The sequence below is a fragment of the Nyctereutes procyonoides genome, unplaced genomic scaffold (genome assembly GCF_905146905.1).
Source record: "Nyctereutes procyonoides isolate TBG_1078 unplaced genomic scaffold, NYPRO_anot_genome, whole genome shotgun sequence".
Taxonomy (NCBI): domain Eukaryota; kingdom Metazoa; phylum Chordata; class Mammalia; order Carnivora; family Canidae; genus Nyctereutes; species Nyctereutes procyonoides.
In genome coordinates, this window is record NW_026575047.1 from 2,789,058 (window position 1) to 2,805,120 (window position 16,063).

A 16,063-nucleotide genomic window follows, 5' to 3' on the forward strand; every position below is an offset into this window, starting at 1 on the left:
ACTTGAACCAGGCAAGAATCAGGCTCATTTTCACCAGCTGCCCTGACGCCCCATCCTCCGGCCCCAGCGCCGAGAAGCCACGATCACGAGCCACAGCAGTGGCACACGGCAGGATCCGGCCCCCGACGTAAAGCTGTCAGAAGGGGGTGAGCTTTTCATGAACCGCTGCGGCCTGGCGCTGTGCCCGATCCGGGGCGAGTACCAGCCGCGGGGGGCCCTCCGGCACCTCGCAGCCCCGCAGCGCCCGGGGTCCCCGGGAGAGCGTGATGAGCAGGACTCCTCTGTTCCGGGACCCGACAAAACCGCTTCTGAGCCACTGCTGTGAAATTTCAGCTGGAGATTTCCAGGGTGCGTCCATCCGTCATGCCCCCAGCTGCACACGGGGCCCTGGAAGGAACTGTGGCCGCCCCGTTTTCAGGGACTGTTGACGGTCTCGTGCTAATTCCTCAAGGGGTGTCCTAAATACCTGCATAAAGCAGCACGTGAATAGCCAAAACTATTACGGCTTAAGACCTAATTCTGTCATAAATATTTGATAAAGCCGAATGCATAGTAATATGTTAAAGCATAACGTCTGTTTCTCGTCTTGCTTATGATACAGGGCGCTCTTCATGCCGTCTCCACCAGGCAGGTGCTCTCTCTAGGATCATAGAGCATAATCAGTGAATTTTCATTATCTAAAATGTCTAACTTTTTTTTTTTTTTATCCTACAGCACTCTCAACAATAACAACATTACTAGACTTTCTGTGGCAAGTTTCAACCATATGCCTAAACTTAGGACTTTGTAAGTATATGGGACTTACATACTTTATACTTAGGATTATATTTATAAAGGTCAATTTAATCAATTAAGGCTTCCCCTAACGTACTATTTTTAGTAAACAAAGAACAGGATCGCGAGTTCGTTATGAGATAAAAACGCCACTTTTTTAAAGAGTGCTACCTCATACATGATATTTGAGTAAATGAACTATTATTCTGAAAACCTGAACGCTTCCCTTTAAATGATATGCATGATAGGAATTTGGGGAGGAGGGACGTTTACTTTGAGCTATTGTTGGAGGTCACATTTCATTAAGAAATGTAAGACTCCTTGATTGGCTGTCAGAAATGATAAATGGTAAATCTTTATGATTTTATTACTGTACAGCCAGCAGACCTAATAAAGCTAAACTGGCTCTCCTACATTCTGTGTAATGTAAAATTACGACATCACCCTTTTAGTCCTTCTGTAACTAAGGTCGTGGCAACATTTATATTTAGAAATACCTTTCCAGGAGGTAAACATTGAAATGTTTTAGGTGAATATAAACCTGATCTCAAAGTCTTTGCTACAGCTAATGTTTATCTTTTTTTCCTCTCGGGGAAAACTTAATCCTTAAAGGCCAGGGTGGGGACAGTTCATCAAAGCATTTTCAGAGATAAATCTCATTTGAAGGGGTTTGGGATCACCTTGACCTCGAAACTACGTTACATACAACATGCGGGAAATGGTGGGAAACATAAGCGAAGCATTGAATTTCTCGATAAAAAAAAAAATAATGTGTTTTTCAGTAGAGTATGTATGTATATATTAACTGGGTTTTCAAAATAATTTTCAGTTTACAATGGTTTATCACTGGAAATCTATGACATTGCAGTTTTCTCTTGAATGAAAACTCATTTGAATTGCCAGTTTTTTTAATGAAGTAGGTGATACCATTCTAAATGCCCTCCCTTTTTTTTTGATCACTAAAATATGGTGATCTATGTATGATACAATACATCATTACCATTTCCTTGGAATTTGATTTAACAAAATAGAGGAGTTCTGAAAGTATGCAGATATAGCTAACATCATTAGGATGAACTGACTAGCTTTCATCAAAAATAGGAGCATGGCTATTAAAAATTTCATTTTCCAAAAAAAAAAAAAGAGAAGAAGAATTTTGTTTTCTTGGAGTGCCTAAATCTGACCAAATGAATATACCAATTCACTCAGACTGTATTTGGTGAAGTTAGTTTTCTTAATCATGAACTTCAGCTAATTAATAAAAAAAAAAAGCAAAGTGAGCGAGCTCTTACGTGACAAAGGAATGAGACTGCAGAAACATCGATCATCTGCATTTTTGATGGTGTGCCTTATTTCCCTATAGAAATCCATTGTAGTTCGTCTTGCTAACCAGGTTTTTAAAGTTTTGTGTTCTTTTCTCATTTCAAATTCGCTCACACGTTATTGAGTCATTGTAACGTGCTTGGTTTAGATGAAAATATTTCTAGAACGATGAGGTGGAGCGTGCGGTGTGGCTTCCAAAGGATGCCACTCTGACTTCCAAGCAAACTTAGCTGGAGGTCACCCAGCTTTCGCAAAATGTAGTTTTTTGTTCTGCGGCACGCCGTCTAAGTTTTGATGCAAGACAGTCTGTTCCATAGCTACAGGCTCAAGGAGAATGTAAAGCAGTCGTCTAACTTGAAATTCCCTTGCTTTGGTTGTTTCATTATTCTATATTATCACTGCTACTTAAAAATTCCATTTTTATGGTCCAATTATCTTTCTGGACTGAGTTCCATGTTTTAATATCCATTACTGTTATTGGGTTAGAATTGAACACATCAGCTAAAAAGGACTAAAATGGTATTACTGTGTCACGGATGATTCTGGAAATGATGCTTTGATTTATAGCTTAGGATGTCCTTTTCTTTAGTTTGAGAAAACATAAAAGCCAATTTGAAGTCATTTACCTAATTTAGTGGATACATTTGTCTGATATTTTATTAATGGAAAAGTGCTATTTGCCACTTGGAATGGATCCATGCTCTGGTGTGGATCCCTGCCAACACAGAGAGGGGGGCTCGCTTAATTCCTTCACTCCCGGCCATTTATGTCTTTTCATTTCAGTTCCTGCTCTTTGAGGATGGGGTCCCAAGAGCCAAAAGCAGCTAATCCCTTTTTCTGCTATTAAACAAAAAGAAGGAAATCAGAATAGGGACGTGAAAGAAGTGTTTTAGATTGAATTATTATTCTCTCTTCTTCAGCAAAAAACAGGAGTGACCTGCTAAAAAGATTTTGCAAGCACTTCCTACAGAAACTAACAACGGCAGGGCGAACTGATAATTCATCCTGGGAGCCCCGACTTTTACTAACGTGCCCCCGCCCATTCCCTGCCCTTTACCCCGTTGGCTGTCAGTGTATTGGGACCGCAGAGCCATTTGCCTTGGACAAATCTGTTTCTCTTTACCCTTTTGAGCGAACACAGGAAAACCATTTTTATGGTCGTGCTCAACCTCCTGTGAGTTTGCTTAGCTCAGAGGTAAAGGAAGAGAAACGTGATTCTGTGGCTGTAAACGAGTTCAGTTCTTAGAAAACTCATCCGATCGGGACTTCCTAAGCCTTCTCTACGTGCATGTTAAGAAGTAAAGTTATGTATTATTGATCCATTTTTTAGTTTTTAAAGTAACTATTTACTGTTTTTTTTTTTTTTTTTTTTTTTTTTGCTTTAAATGTGTCTTTTTCTTCTCCAGTCGGCTGCATTCAAACAATCTGTATTGCGACTGCCACCTGGCCTGGCTTTCCGACTGGCTGCGCCAAAGGCCCCGGGTTGGTCTCTACACTCAGTGTATGGGCCCATCCCACCTGAGGGGTCATAACGTAGCCGAGGTTCAAAAACGCGAATTTGTCTGCAGTGGTAAGGGAGAAAGAACCTTTCTGTTGTCCTATTATCTTCTGCTACTTTGTCGGAGAGCTGCGAAGAATGCATGCTTTAAAAGTTTCCGTGTTGCTCACTTACATGTGCAATTGCGCACTCATCATCCCTTGGAAATCCTCGGTTTTAGCGATGCTGATAATAGGTTCTAAGACATTTGTGCATGGTTGGCAATTACAGGTTCCTTGTCCTGAAGTTATGATGAAAGATTTCTCAGTTTTCACTCCTGGAGACATATGGGAAACGCCTAGATTTTAGTTTTGTTCGCTACTTATTTTCCCGTTAGGTAATAATCTATATCTGCGTTTTTGCCAACAATTGGAAATATGGTTAATGCTGGGTCCCTGCTGGGATGTTTAAAAAAGTAGCCCAACAATAGTTGCAGAGTGACAGAGCACTTTTCACGAATACTAGTGGTTCACTTCTACTTCTAAGAGATGAATGACTAGCCTTAGTGATGAAAATCTGGAAACAAAAATAAGGTGCGGACTATGTAAAATACTAGTAAGTCACATTCACTTAGTGCTTTCTATATGTTTGAGTGCCAAACTGGGCACTTCGTTTTACCTCCCTCATGACAACTCTGGTGAAATGTAATATCTTTATATTAGAGATACAAATGCGGAAAAAGAAAAAAAAATAAATGCGGAAAAAGAATACTAAGTAGCCTAGTGCAGGATCACATAGCTGAGTCCAAGGACCTCAAGCTAGGCAGTCTGATTACCGACTCATATATATTGATATTTATGCTTGTATTTATTTATAAAATAACTTGTCAATAGTATCTGATACACATTAACCTGTATCTTATTTTATAAATAGAGGGCTGGTTCTGCTTCAGAAGTATCTGTTCAAAATACAATAATACAAAATTTCTAAATAATATATAATGCCTCACAAACAGTTCCTTCGAGGAGGAACAGAAAGTATTAGCATAGGATTTGGATTTATTGTTATCTTTTAGAACTTTCTGTGTATTTTTCCACACTTTTTATAACCCAGACAAAAGTTTCTTAGAATGTCATGGAATGTTCTCGTTAGGTCTGATTGCTTTTTAAAAAAAAAATTAAATAATGAAATGACTAACCGTTCGTTACTAACCACTTTTTTCTCTCTTCGCTTTTCCCTTCCTGTTTTCTAGATGAGGAAGAAGGCAAGTTCACGTTTCTTTTTTAGACTGAGATTATTATTATTATTATTATTATTTTGTAAACTCTGAGAGCTTGTTCAGAGGGCTTGGGTTAGTAGGGAGCCTGCAGCCTCTCCCTGGGGCACACGACCGCCCAGGCCCTCCCGCTGCAGATCAGAGAGGGTCGGCCCTGCCCTGCTAGCAGATGTGTGCAGATGCCCATTCACACAACACGGCCGACATTCTGTTGCTCATCATTCCAACAGTGAACTCTCATTTCAAAAGTGTTTTGTTTCCAAATACTGAGTAGTGAAAATGCACGTCTGCAGGTAACCACTCACGCTAAAAGCTGTAGGCCACGCGAAGCCAAATGAGAGAACTATCTAGATTAACAATTATGGAATGGCATGTAACCACTTCTTACAATAACTTCAGAGGAAGTGCAGGCCTTCTCAAGACATCAAACTTGACGAGATTTAATTTTCCCCACATTTATCGATGCATGATTACTTATTGAGAATCAACACTTCTATCTTCTAAGAGGAAAATTTCACTGTTTTCCTTTCTTTCTTTTTTTTTTTTTTGAAGGAAAGTAAGTTATGCCACCTGACTTTAATAAAGACCAAACTCTATTTAAGCTTAACAGAAATGAAATGTAGGTTAGTCTGAAACTGCTGCTTTTGTTTTGTTTTTTGTTTTTTGTTTTTTTTTAACTCAGAATAGTTTGGAATCAAATTCCAGTTTCAGGTCTGAGTTCAGCCTTTCTCAACAATTATTTCAAGTCTGAAAAATTATCATTTTCATAATTCTAAGAACCTCATTTGCTTTATCTGAGTGTTGACCCAGAGCCATAAATGCATGCTTCCTAAAACATATCTTAGAAAATGGAAGACTGATTTTATGCTCAGGTATTTAGAGAAATTTATTTCTGTTAAACATCATGCTTTGTTGTTTGAGATTAAGCTCATGTGTTTCACAATTAGCAATTGCAGGAGGGTAAATACCATTGCTGTTTGTTTCTCTTGCAGGCCACCAGTCCTTCATGGCTCCTTCTTGCAGCGTCCTGCATTGTCCAGCCGCTTGTACCTGTAGCAACAATATCGTAGACTGTCGTGGGAAAGGTCTCACTGAGATCCCCACGAACCTGCCAGAGACCATCACAGAAATGTAGGTGCCCTGAAATTTCCTCTCATCTCTCCACCTCCACAGTGGCCCAAACCATGACTTCCTCTAGAGATTCTGGGTTTATTGAAGGCAACTGGGATCGATTATTTGAGACAAATACTCCTTTCAGAGTTCTGTTGGGCCTGGCTCTGATTCAGGAGGCATCTCATTGGAGGGGCCAGGATTTCTCTTTCTTTAATGTAGGTAGATTGCAAAGGAATGCATTTGAAGGATACATAGTATTCCCTTTGCTTGGGAAGGTCTTATTAGGTTATTCGGGAAAAGTAAGTGGTTGTTCATAGTCTGACCATTTGGGTCTGTAGATCTGCTCCTCCTGCCCAGCTTGCAGTGAGGAAACAAGAGAAGGATCAAACTGGGGGAATAAATCATAGAAACAGTGTAACTAGATGATGGTCTCCCTCCTTAAGAGCTCATGTCTTAAAATGCAGTTTCACTATTTTGTTTGCACTACTGTATGGTCTATCACAAAATATAAAAAAAAGGGATAAAATCAAGTCAGCATATATAAGATTTTTTAATTACTGAGCATTTTAACTTACAGGAGCCTATCTCTATCAAAAGTAAAATCGTCTTGACAAAGTATTTCTATTTTGTATGCAGCTGCTGTGTGCATTTGTTCTGCCAAATATAAGTCCTGTGGGTAAAGCAAGGTCATGTAAGATGTAAAATGAACTGCTTTTCGCACCTTGAGAAGTAAGCAGTAGGGAAAAATCTTTACCTCAGTATCCATTAACTGAGACAACACCTCATAACCGCTGAGCCTATCATGGTGTTGTTTTAGAGGCCAATTCTTAAAGGTCAAATAAACAGTTTAGGGCATTTTAGGTTGAAATGATAAAAGTAAGACTAACTTCATAGAAGTTTACGTAGTAGGCACAAAAATTATTTTTCAAAACTGTTTTTGAAATGTTATGTAATGTAATGTTTTGTCTGTTAGCCACTTTCATTTGCTTTATATAAGACTAACTTTAATTCACAAGATCCACTAATGATATTTAAAGTATCTAATGAGTGCTTAAAAGTATGTTTAGAGCTTTGCAGCGTAAGACGTGATCATCTATAAAGACTCTGGAATCTGTGGATGTTTGACACAGACTTGAAATAACGTGTGCTCATAATATTATAGTCATTGGAATTTTAATTTTGCTCATAGAAGGCATTTATAAGTTTTTTTTTAGCTGATCTTTGGGAAAAGGATAATAAATGGTTTTGGAAGGGGCAAATGACATCTCACCAAAGAGAAGTCTCAGGAACGAAGGACAGAGGTGGTGGTGGTGAGCGTCCCATTTTAGAGATCGTACAGTTGAGCCTAATTAGTATAACAGGAGCATGTTGGCACATCATGGAAAATAATGCCTCAGAAAGACATCTCCATATAATTTTCAAGCTGCAGATTAGGGAAGGACTTTTATTTTAGTCAGAAGATGTAATATAGGATGAACTAGATAGTAGAAAGACATAGTAAGTTTTCATATGGGAGACTAGTATATTCATCTATCCAGGCAAGAGCATTTTTTAAGTAAACACTTACTATAGAAATGGCAGCAGGGATTGTCCAGAGATCTTCCATCAAATGACTCGCAAACCTGACATGGAAATTAAAAGCTATGAAATGAGGTACAAATTAATACATGTCGTAAGAGAGGAGCAAAGGAAGTTCAAGGTAGCTACAGAGAGGCGGAAAGTGGAGGTCAAGTGACAGTGGCTCATGAAAGGCAGCAGCCTACATAGTTAGAACCATTCGCTATCTGTGAGATCGTAGCAAGGTATTTATCTTCTGTGAGACCGTCCCCTCGTCTGAAACTAAGGGTTGTTCTTAATTTGAAATGAAATAACACACGCAGAGCTTTGTGTGTTTATAGTATAGAGTAGTATCCCAGGAAGCAATACTTCAGTCATTGAAGCCTTCATATAAGAAGTCACATCTGAGGTAGGCCTTGAAGGACGGGTAGTGAACAGAAATGCAAAAATGAGGAAAGGGGCTTTCAAAATGAATAGGACATTGTAAGCATAGGCAGTAAGAATGGAAATGCAAGACACAACCAAACAGGAGCTCAGGGTGGCATTTGGAGCCCATGGGGGTGCAGGAAAATAAAGCTGGAAAGGTGGGTCAGAACCAATTCATGGAGGGCCTTGATACTAGAAGGACCTAAATCTTTATTTGGAATGCATCTGAATATAGGACTTTTAGTCTGAATCTTCAGAATCCGTCAGGTTAATCTGACAGCTGTGTGTTTAGCAAAGGACAGACCGCCAGGCATGAAGCCTCCTTGAGCAGCTCTCATGTTGATTAAGGGGAGATGTCCTAAGAGCAGGCGCAAAGTAGCTGTAGGAATGACGATGTGGAAGTGGGTACGGTCGTTAATATAGGAGCAGAATTCATGGGATCGGGCATTTGGTGAGATGAGGGACTGACTAAAGGAGAAAAATGAACCAAAGATGGTGCCAGAATTTCAAGTATGAGGGTTAGAGGAATGGTGGTTGTGTCATTGTATGTAAGAAGCTGAAGGGCAGGGCAAAAACTGGAAAGGAAGATGATGGTAAACAAAATTTGTGAAATCCTGAAGTGCCAACTGGATGTTTGGAGGTGCTAAAATACAAACTATAAGGATTTTGGTGCCAGACAAGGACTTGAGGCAAAGATTTTGGAGTGCTTAAGATAAAAGCTGATGGCTAAATCCACGGAATGGTCAATGAGAGCAATAGAAGAGAACCAAGTAAGAACAGCAGAGGGCCAGAATAGGTAAGAGAGAAAGGGGCTTAGCTTGGCTAAGAAAGAGGTTTTTGTTTTTGTTTTTGTTTTAAAGACAGTTGTCTCTGTGAAGGACAGACGTGGACTGATTTGAAGATGCAGAAAGCTGCAGTCATTAGGAAGTCAGAGCCAGTGGGGTTAGCGAGAAAGAGATGAGAGTGTGAGAATTAGTGGGAGCGTGATGGTCCTGGACATGGGAGTGGGTGGATCCAGTCCTGGTTACGGGAAAGAACACCGCCGTGGGCCGACAAAAGAACAGTGGGCTGTAGCTACAACAGAGCGAAAGCCGTGTGTGACATTTAAAGTTGTTGATCTCACGTAGTCTATTTTTTTACAACAGAGCATTTCTTCTATTTTGTATGCTCTATAGATTTTGTATTATCGTGAAATTTAGTAACATAAAAGTTATACTGAATAATATGTCCCATCGGCTCTGCCCGTATTGAGGAGGTGGAGTATCAGATAAAGCTACAATAAATTAAATTTATAAGTAGAGATGACAACATATGTGAAGCTCTAGGTGAATTTCACTTCTCTGATTATTACATTATCGGCTTTATCAGTAGAGCATCTGGTAATAAATCATATTGATCTTCAACTCCAACAAAATACCCCATTACCATTCATTATACTGGCATAACTTAGCAGCGTAGTAACTCATTTCTTTTATTACTCTTTTATTTTTATTAGTATAAAGAACATCAGTAAGATTCATAAGATGTGGAAGTAAAGCTGTACAACATCTTCTTTTTTTCATTTTTATAGATTTCAGTTTTTTAATACACGATGAGCTGAAATTTATAAGCTCCCTCCATATTTTTCAAATAATTTTTATTCTGGATTTTACCGTAAATTATAAGTAGAATTTCTTTCCTGAAGTTTGTCAGACATTTCATTCAACTTCTGTATGTGCTTTGCCTTTTTATTCCTGCAACTGCCTCATAATATAATTCTAACAAAAAGAAAGTAGGTATGTGCTACAAGTAGGAGTGATCTACTGCCTGTGATTCTAGGTAGAGAAGCTTGACTCATCCTTTTCTTTCTTCTGCGTTGCGCTTACAACTGTAATTTCACACTTCTGGTATTCTCTCAGACACTTATTTGTTAAGTGAGATGGGGAGTGTTCTTTTAAAGTCGCAGCTGCAATAATTTGTAGAAGGAGGACTAGAAAGAGACCAGCATTTATCTAACAGGGTTGGGTGCTGTACACACATTATATCCTGTGATCTTCTCATTGGCTTTTGATGGGGGGTATTGATGGAAATTAAATAGAGTAGAAAACTAATGCAAGAGAACACATGCCAGATAAATGTTAGTGGATTTCTCCACGAGGCCTCATCATCCTAATGATCTGACGACGATCCAGAATCTGTCATCCCATCTGTAGACTAGGAATCTTATTTTGACTGCACCTAACTATTACATTGTGTTTTGTTTGTTTACATATATGTATTATATATGTTGTGTGGATTCATTTAAACACCTGTCGTCCCTACTGAAGTAGAAGCTCAGTGAAGGCAGAGGCAGGAACTGGTTCTGTTCTGATCATCACTGAATGCCCAGCAGCAAATCAAATACGTGGCACCTAATAGCCACTTGATAAATATAAAATAAATATTTATTGGGTGAATGTATAATATAAGCATTCACAGCAGATTTATCCCCAAAAGGAGCTAGCGGTGCCTCGCTGGCTCAGTCAGTGGAGCGTCTGACTCTCGATCTCAGGGCCGTGAATTCAAGTCTAAGTTGGGCATAGAGCCTATCTAAAATAAAAATAAAAATAAGATATTTAAAAAAATAATAAAAGGAGCTATATTAAACAAAACTGAAAAATAAAGACTGAAGGAATGGCCCACTCTCTGCCTGTAGAAAAAAAAAAGAGGGCTTTTTAAGCATACAGTAAGAGTTGATTAATATTAAGGATAGTTAATGGAAAGGGCTAAAAATGGGGCTGCAGTACTTAAAATTAATTCATTAAATTTGCCTGCTCCCCATACTGACTTGGATTCCACTCTCTGCAGGTGTCTGAAAGCTCCTTTTTCTCTCTTCTAGGCTGACCCAGTCAGTATCTAATAGGTAACCTCCTTCTCTAGATACGTTCATTGATCCAGCCATCCTCCAGATGAGTCGTAGAGGTCTTCTTTCTCTAAGGCCATGTTTCTTCTCTAATGAAGCCTGTAGACGTTTACCTCAAATCCCTCAAAGACTGACTTCAGTCCGCTGGGGTCTTTCTGTTTGGTGTTGTTTTTTAATGAGGCCAAAAATGTTAAGAAATTGTATTTAAGGTGTTGCAATTGTGAAATGGCTAAACTAGCCTCAATCTGAGATGTATTTGATTCCAGAGCTCATGCTCTTTCATTGATCTAGCTGCAAAAGAGAGGTAAACATGGCGCGGGCTTATGGGACGTTGTAGAAGAGAGAATTGAAAAAAATCAGAAGACTGATACTCGGAAAAACAGGGCAAGAGAAGCTTTGAGAGACTTCCACAAGGAGAGAACATAGAGGGAGCATAAAGACAGGTGTTAAGGTATAATAACATGACCAAGAATGAGAGCTGTTTCATGTTGCTTTCTACGGGCAACTACTGGAGTGTCGTCTCTCCTATTCTCTGTCAAATATTCTCAGACCTCCCTGGATCTTACCGCATAGAACTTATCATGGTGTAATTTCGTATTTAGGTTAATGTCAGGCTCTCCTGAATCGACTGCAAACTGAGGGCAGGACTGTGTCTGTGTTCCTCGCCAAGTCCACGCCGACGCTTAGTGTAGTGGGGACCAGGAGAAGGACAGTGTTGGAGACAAGGACAGGCTTGCGAGAGCCGCCAAGCCTCCATTCTTCATAGTAAATAGACAATCTGACAAATGACAAAATGTGGACTGATAAAGAGGGACAAATAGAAAGTGTAATAGCAAAAGATAAAGTTAGTTTAAAAGAATCTGTTGCCTTCACCCCACCCCCGCTGAGATCTTCCCAGCACTTTGCTGCTTTGAACTCTGCTGGACAAAACCTGCTTTTCATACAGATGGAATGTCTGAGGCAAGTCTTACATGATCTGGCCCATGGCAGCAGAATTATTATTAGTAAATCGATTCTCTACATATCAAATCCTCGTAATTAATTTCTTAAGTCATGTTTGAGATATAAAATTTTGAATACGATATGATGGATCGTTATAAAGTAGACATTTAGTTCTCTTCAATCTGGTTATGGATTTTCTGTGGCGTATCACCTGTTCAAACCATTATGCACAAGCTCCATAAATCATGGAAAACAGAACATAGATTGTAACAATTTAGTACATCTTGCTTACTCCAATGTCCTACTGCCTCCACTCTTGCTTGCCTTGTTTAGGGCTCAGAAACTAGAAATCAAGACATTCTTCTTTTATTTGTTCAAAGAAGGGCAGGGAGAAGTTCAAATTACGGGACGGGAGAAAAGATGGTAGCAAAGTTGTCAGCCCAGGTCTTCTGAGGGATGATTCAGTGTTTTCTGAGATGGACTGGAAATTCAGAGAAGCTATAATACATTTTTGGGGATGTGCTACTCAAATAGGTAAAATGGAAAAGAAGCTCATCATGGTGTAGACTACTGGTCTGCTTTTACTCTGCTAGCAATAAAGAAGGTTCTTTCAAAGAGATTCACAATGATGGAGGTCAGATGTGGGGTTTGGGAGTACTTTTGCTTCTTTGGATTCCTCTGGGTCACTTGCATGCAGAAAGAAGTGAAAGAAAAGATGACTCTTAAACGTTTTATTTTATTACAACCTACATTTATGATGCTGAATATAACTTAAAATGCTTGTTTCTCCTCCATTTCTGTTTAGACAAACACTCTTCCCATATACATTTAACCTTTTTGCAGGCTATTTCCGTATTTGCTCCTTCCAAATTTTTGAATCCTTAATTTTAATAAATACTACTTGCCAAATTGATCCCCATACTGTATGACCAAGTCATCTGACTTCCTATAGGTAAGGATACCAAAGTTCGGTTTGATTAACACGTTTTTAAATTGCCCGTTCTGTACTAGATTATTAAGAGAGTCATGAAATCAAGTGTGAATGTTTAATTATTTATCATGCACTTGGTAATGTCTCAGCTGTAGGACAGCTATCAAGTTGCATAATTGGATGATTTTCTTCTCATATGCCATGATTTTGAAAGTAAATTTTTTAAAATAAATGGAGCATGCAGTTTGACTAATTTTTATAGCAGGTAAATTACCTTGACTTCACTATCTAGACAACATTAACTAAATAAAGCAAGTGATAACCGTTTTTAATGTAATTTGATATGAAAGAAAGAAATAGCCTATAATCTGAGTTTACTTTGCTAAATAAAAAGTAGGTTGATAATTTCAAAGGGACATTGTTTTCACTGCAGAAGCATTTAATTGTTTCACTTTGAAAGTGTTTAAAAATTTAAAGATATGTCCAACTTAAGGATTATTAAGTGCAAGGATAAGTAGGTAGAGTCAAGAAAATAATTTTAAGAGTGAAAATACTTCAGTTGATAGTTTTACTGGAGCACTGATTAGCATTTTGCAGTTTTACACTCCTGATATTTTTCTTACTTCAGATCCACTCACAGAATTAGCTAGCATGTAGCATGACTTTTGGCTTTGAATTTTATATTTTTACAATTTTGTGCTTTGCAGGCTGAGATGACAGCACTCTGATATTCTATGTCTAGTAGAAATATTTATGACCTAGTGCTTTAAAAAAAAAAAGGATCTTGCATCATAGTTAAGGCCTTTTTTATGATAAAGAAGCTTGTTTCAGACCTGCTCAAACAGAACGCAGGAAGCTGCATAGTCTCTAACGTCAGCAAAAAACTTTTAATTCTTTTGTAACGTGGAAAATAATTTTTTGATTTTTTAATTTGGTAATTGTGTAATTTTTACACAAACCTAATTTCAAATATGGAGCTATCACTTTACCTATCTACTTTGATGTAGAGAATTAGGACTAAATTTACATATTTGGTTCTGAGATTCTTCCAATAGCGGAAATAGCAGAAATTTCATACGTATCCCCCCAAGTCTCATAAAAAAACCTAGATTTTTTTTTCTATCAAGTAATTTTGACTAGAAACGTCATCAGATAAACAATCCTAGGATCAAAATAAAGCCATCATCAAAATATGTACATAAGTCAATGATTGAGTTCTGATTAGTGCTAACTAACATAGTTACAATTAGGAAAACAGAATAATAGGATTTCTTTCTGACCATATATTTTATGGAAGGAGTAATCATTTGATATAAAAGAAGATGTTCATGCAAACTTTGTTCATTCTTATTTTTACTTCTTCATGTTTCTGGATTATATCTTCTGTAATTTTCATTTTATGACTCTATCATTAATCAAGCACCCAGAAAAAAACCTTTCTTTGTAATTTAGCTTCATACAGAATGCAGAGAGCCAGTTCATTGTTCGGTATACAAAACAAAGATCCCTATCAAGTTATGTCAGAACAAACATTTCACGTTCTGGGTTATCAGTAGCCATGCGTCCTGTAATCCCTCCAGCAGCTCTGAGAGCTCCACCGCAAAATAGTGTTAAGATAAATGGTGCAAAACTGATTTGTAGATTCGACTATACTTGTAGTTCCATAGACCATTTTTCAGTTCACTAATAATATTGGAGTGCGCTCATATTTATTTTGGCTGAATTTTCAATTTCATATGTGTATCTTGAACAATCTTTAATTGCTATTGGATGAAATAGTGAAATGGTTATCTTTGAAAAGCTACATATATCCATTGGATGCAGTTTTTATTAAGAATCTGTATTCATGATAAGAATATTATTACCTGTTTCTCTCAACTTCTCCCCCACCCCAATTTTATTGAGGAATAATTGATAAATTCAATTGTATATATCTAAAGTACACAATGCGATGCCTTGATAAATGTGTATATTGTGGAGTGATTGTCAAGATGAAGATAATTAATGCATCCATCACCTCACATAGTCAACATAGTCAGCTCTTTGTGTGTGTGGTGAGAACACCAAAGATCTACTCTTAGTGTTATATTATTAACTATAGTCACCGTGCTGTGCATTAGAGCCTCAGAACTCACTCCTTTATAACTGAAAATTTGTAGCCTTTGACCTACATCTTCCCATTTCCCCATCCCCACAGCCCCTGGCAACTACCATTCTGTTCTCTGTTTCAATGAAATCAGCATTTTTTTTTTAAAGATTCCACTTACAAGTGGTAGCTTACAATATTTGTCTTTCTCTGACTTACTTCACTTAGCATAATGTCTTCCAGGTTCATCTGTGCTGCAAATGACAGGATTTTTTTCTTTCTGTGGCTGAATAATGTGTGCATGTGCGTGTCACATTTTCTTTATCCATTAATCTGTCAAAGGACATTGAGGTTGTCCCCATGTATTGGCTACTGTGCATAAAGCTGCAATGAACATGAGGGTACAGACATATCAAGATACTCTTTTCATTTTTTTTCAGATATACACCCAAGGGTGAGATTTCTAGGCCGTGTGGTAGTTCTGTTTTTAATCTTTTGAGAAACTTACATACTTTTTTCCAAAAGGGCTACACCAGTACACACTCCCACCAACAGTCCACATCTTTGCCAGCCTTTGGTACTCTTGTCTTTTTGGTAATAACCATCGCAAAAGTGAGAGGTGATAGCTTATTGTGGTTTTGGTTTGCATTTCCCTGATGACTAGTCACGTTGAGTACCTTTTCATGTATGTATTGGCCATTTGTACGTCTCCTTTGGCAAAATGTCTGTTTAAGTCCTCTGGTTATTTTAAATTGTATTATTTGCTTTTTTTGCTACTGAGTTTTATTAGTTCTGTATATATTTTGGATATTAATACCTTATCAAATATATGATTTGAGAATAGTTTCTCCCTTCTGTCAGTTGCCCTTTCAGTTTATTTTCTTACCTATTTTTATTTGTACCTCATTTCACAAAAGCTACATATGTGACATATATGTATGTATACACTCGTACTTTATGTATGTTTTGTTGAGATGTGTGATCATTTAAGCAAAAAGCTATAATGGCTTTCTTAAGAGAAAGACATAGAAGACTGAATCAAAATTTTATATTAGTTAAGTGAAAATATTACGGTAGAATTTATAAATAATTGGCAAAAATACGGTAAAATTTATAAATAAATTGAAAAAGAATTTATTCATTTATAAATAAATTTTTAAAAATACTAAAACAACTAGAGTGGAGATTAAGGTGTTAAGAAAAGAAAACTCCAACTGGTTTCTCAAAAAAAAAAAAAAAAAAAGGTCCAAGGAGTCTCATGAGTATTATTGCAACAG

At 37.8% G+C, this 16,063-nt stretch overlaps 1 protein-coding gene across 4 annotated transcripts in view; it reads left to right on the forward strand.

Moving 5' to 3' along the window:
• Window positions 1–16,063, forward strand: part of SLIT2 (slit guidance ligand 2) — a 350,454-nt gene that overhangs the window by 228,347 nt on the left and 106,044 nt on the right. For all 4 annotated transcript variants that reach the window (XM_055326217.1, XM_055326219.1, XM_055326216.1 and 1 more), the window contains exons 7-9: window positions 715–786; window positions 3,504–3,667; window positions 5,843–5,981. In XM_055326217.1, coding sequence (XP_055182192.1) covers window positions 715–786; window positions 3,504–3,667; window positions 5,843–5,981 — 375 coding nt within the window. The remainder of the gene's footprint in view (window positions 1–714; window positions 787–3,503; window positions 3,668–5,842; window positions 5,982–16,063) is intronic.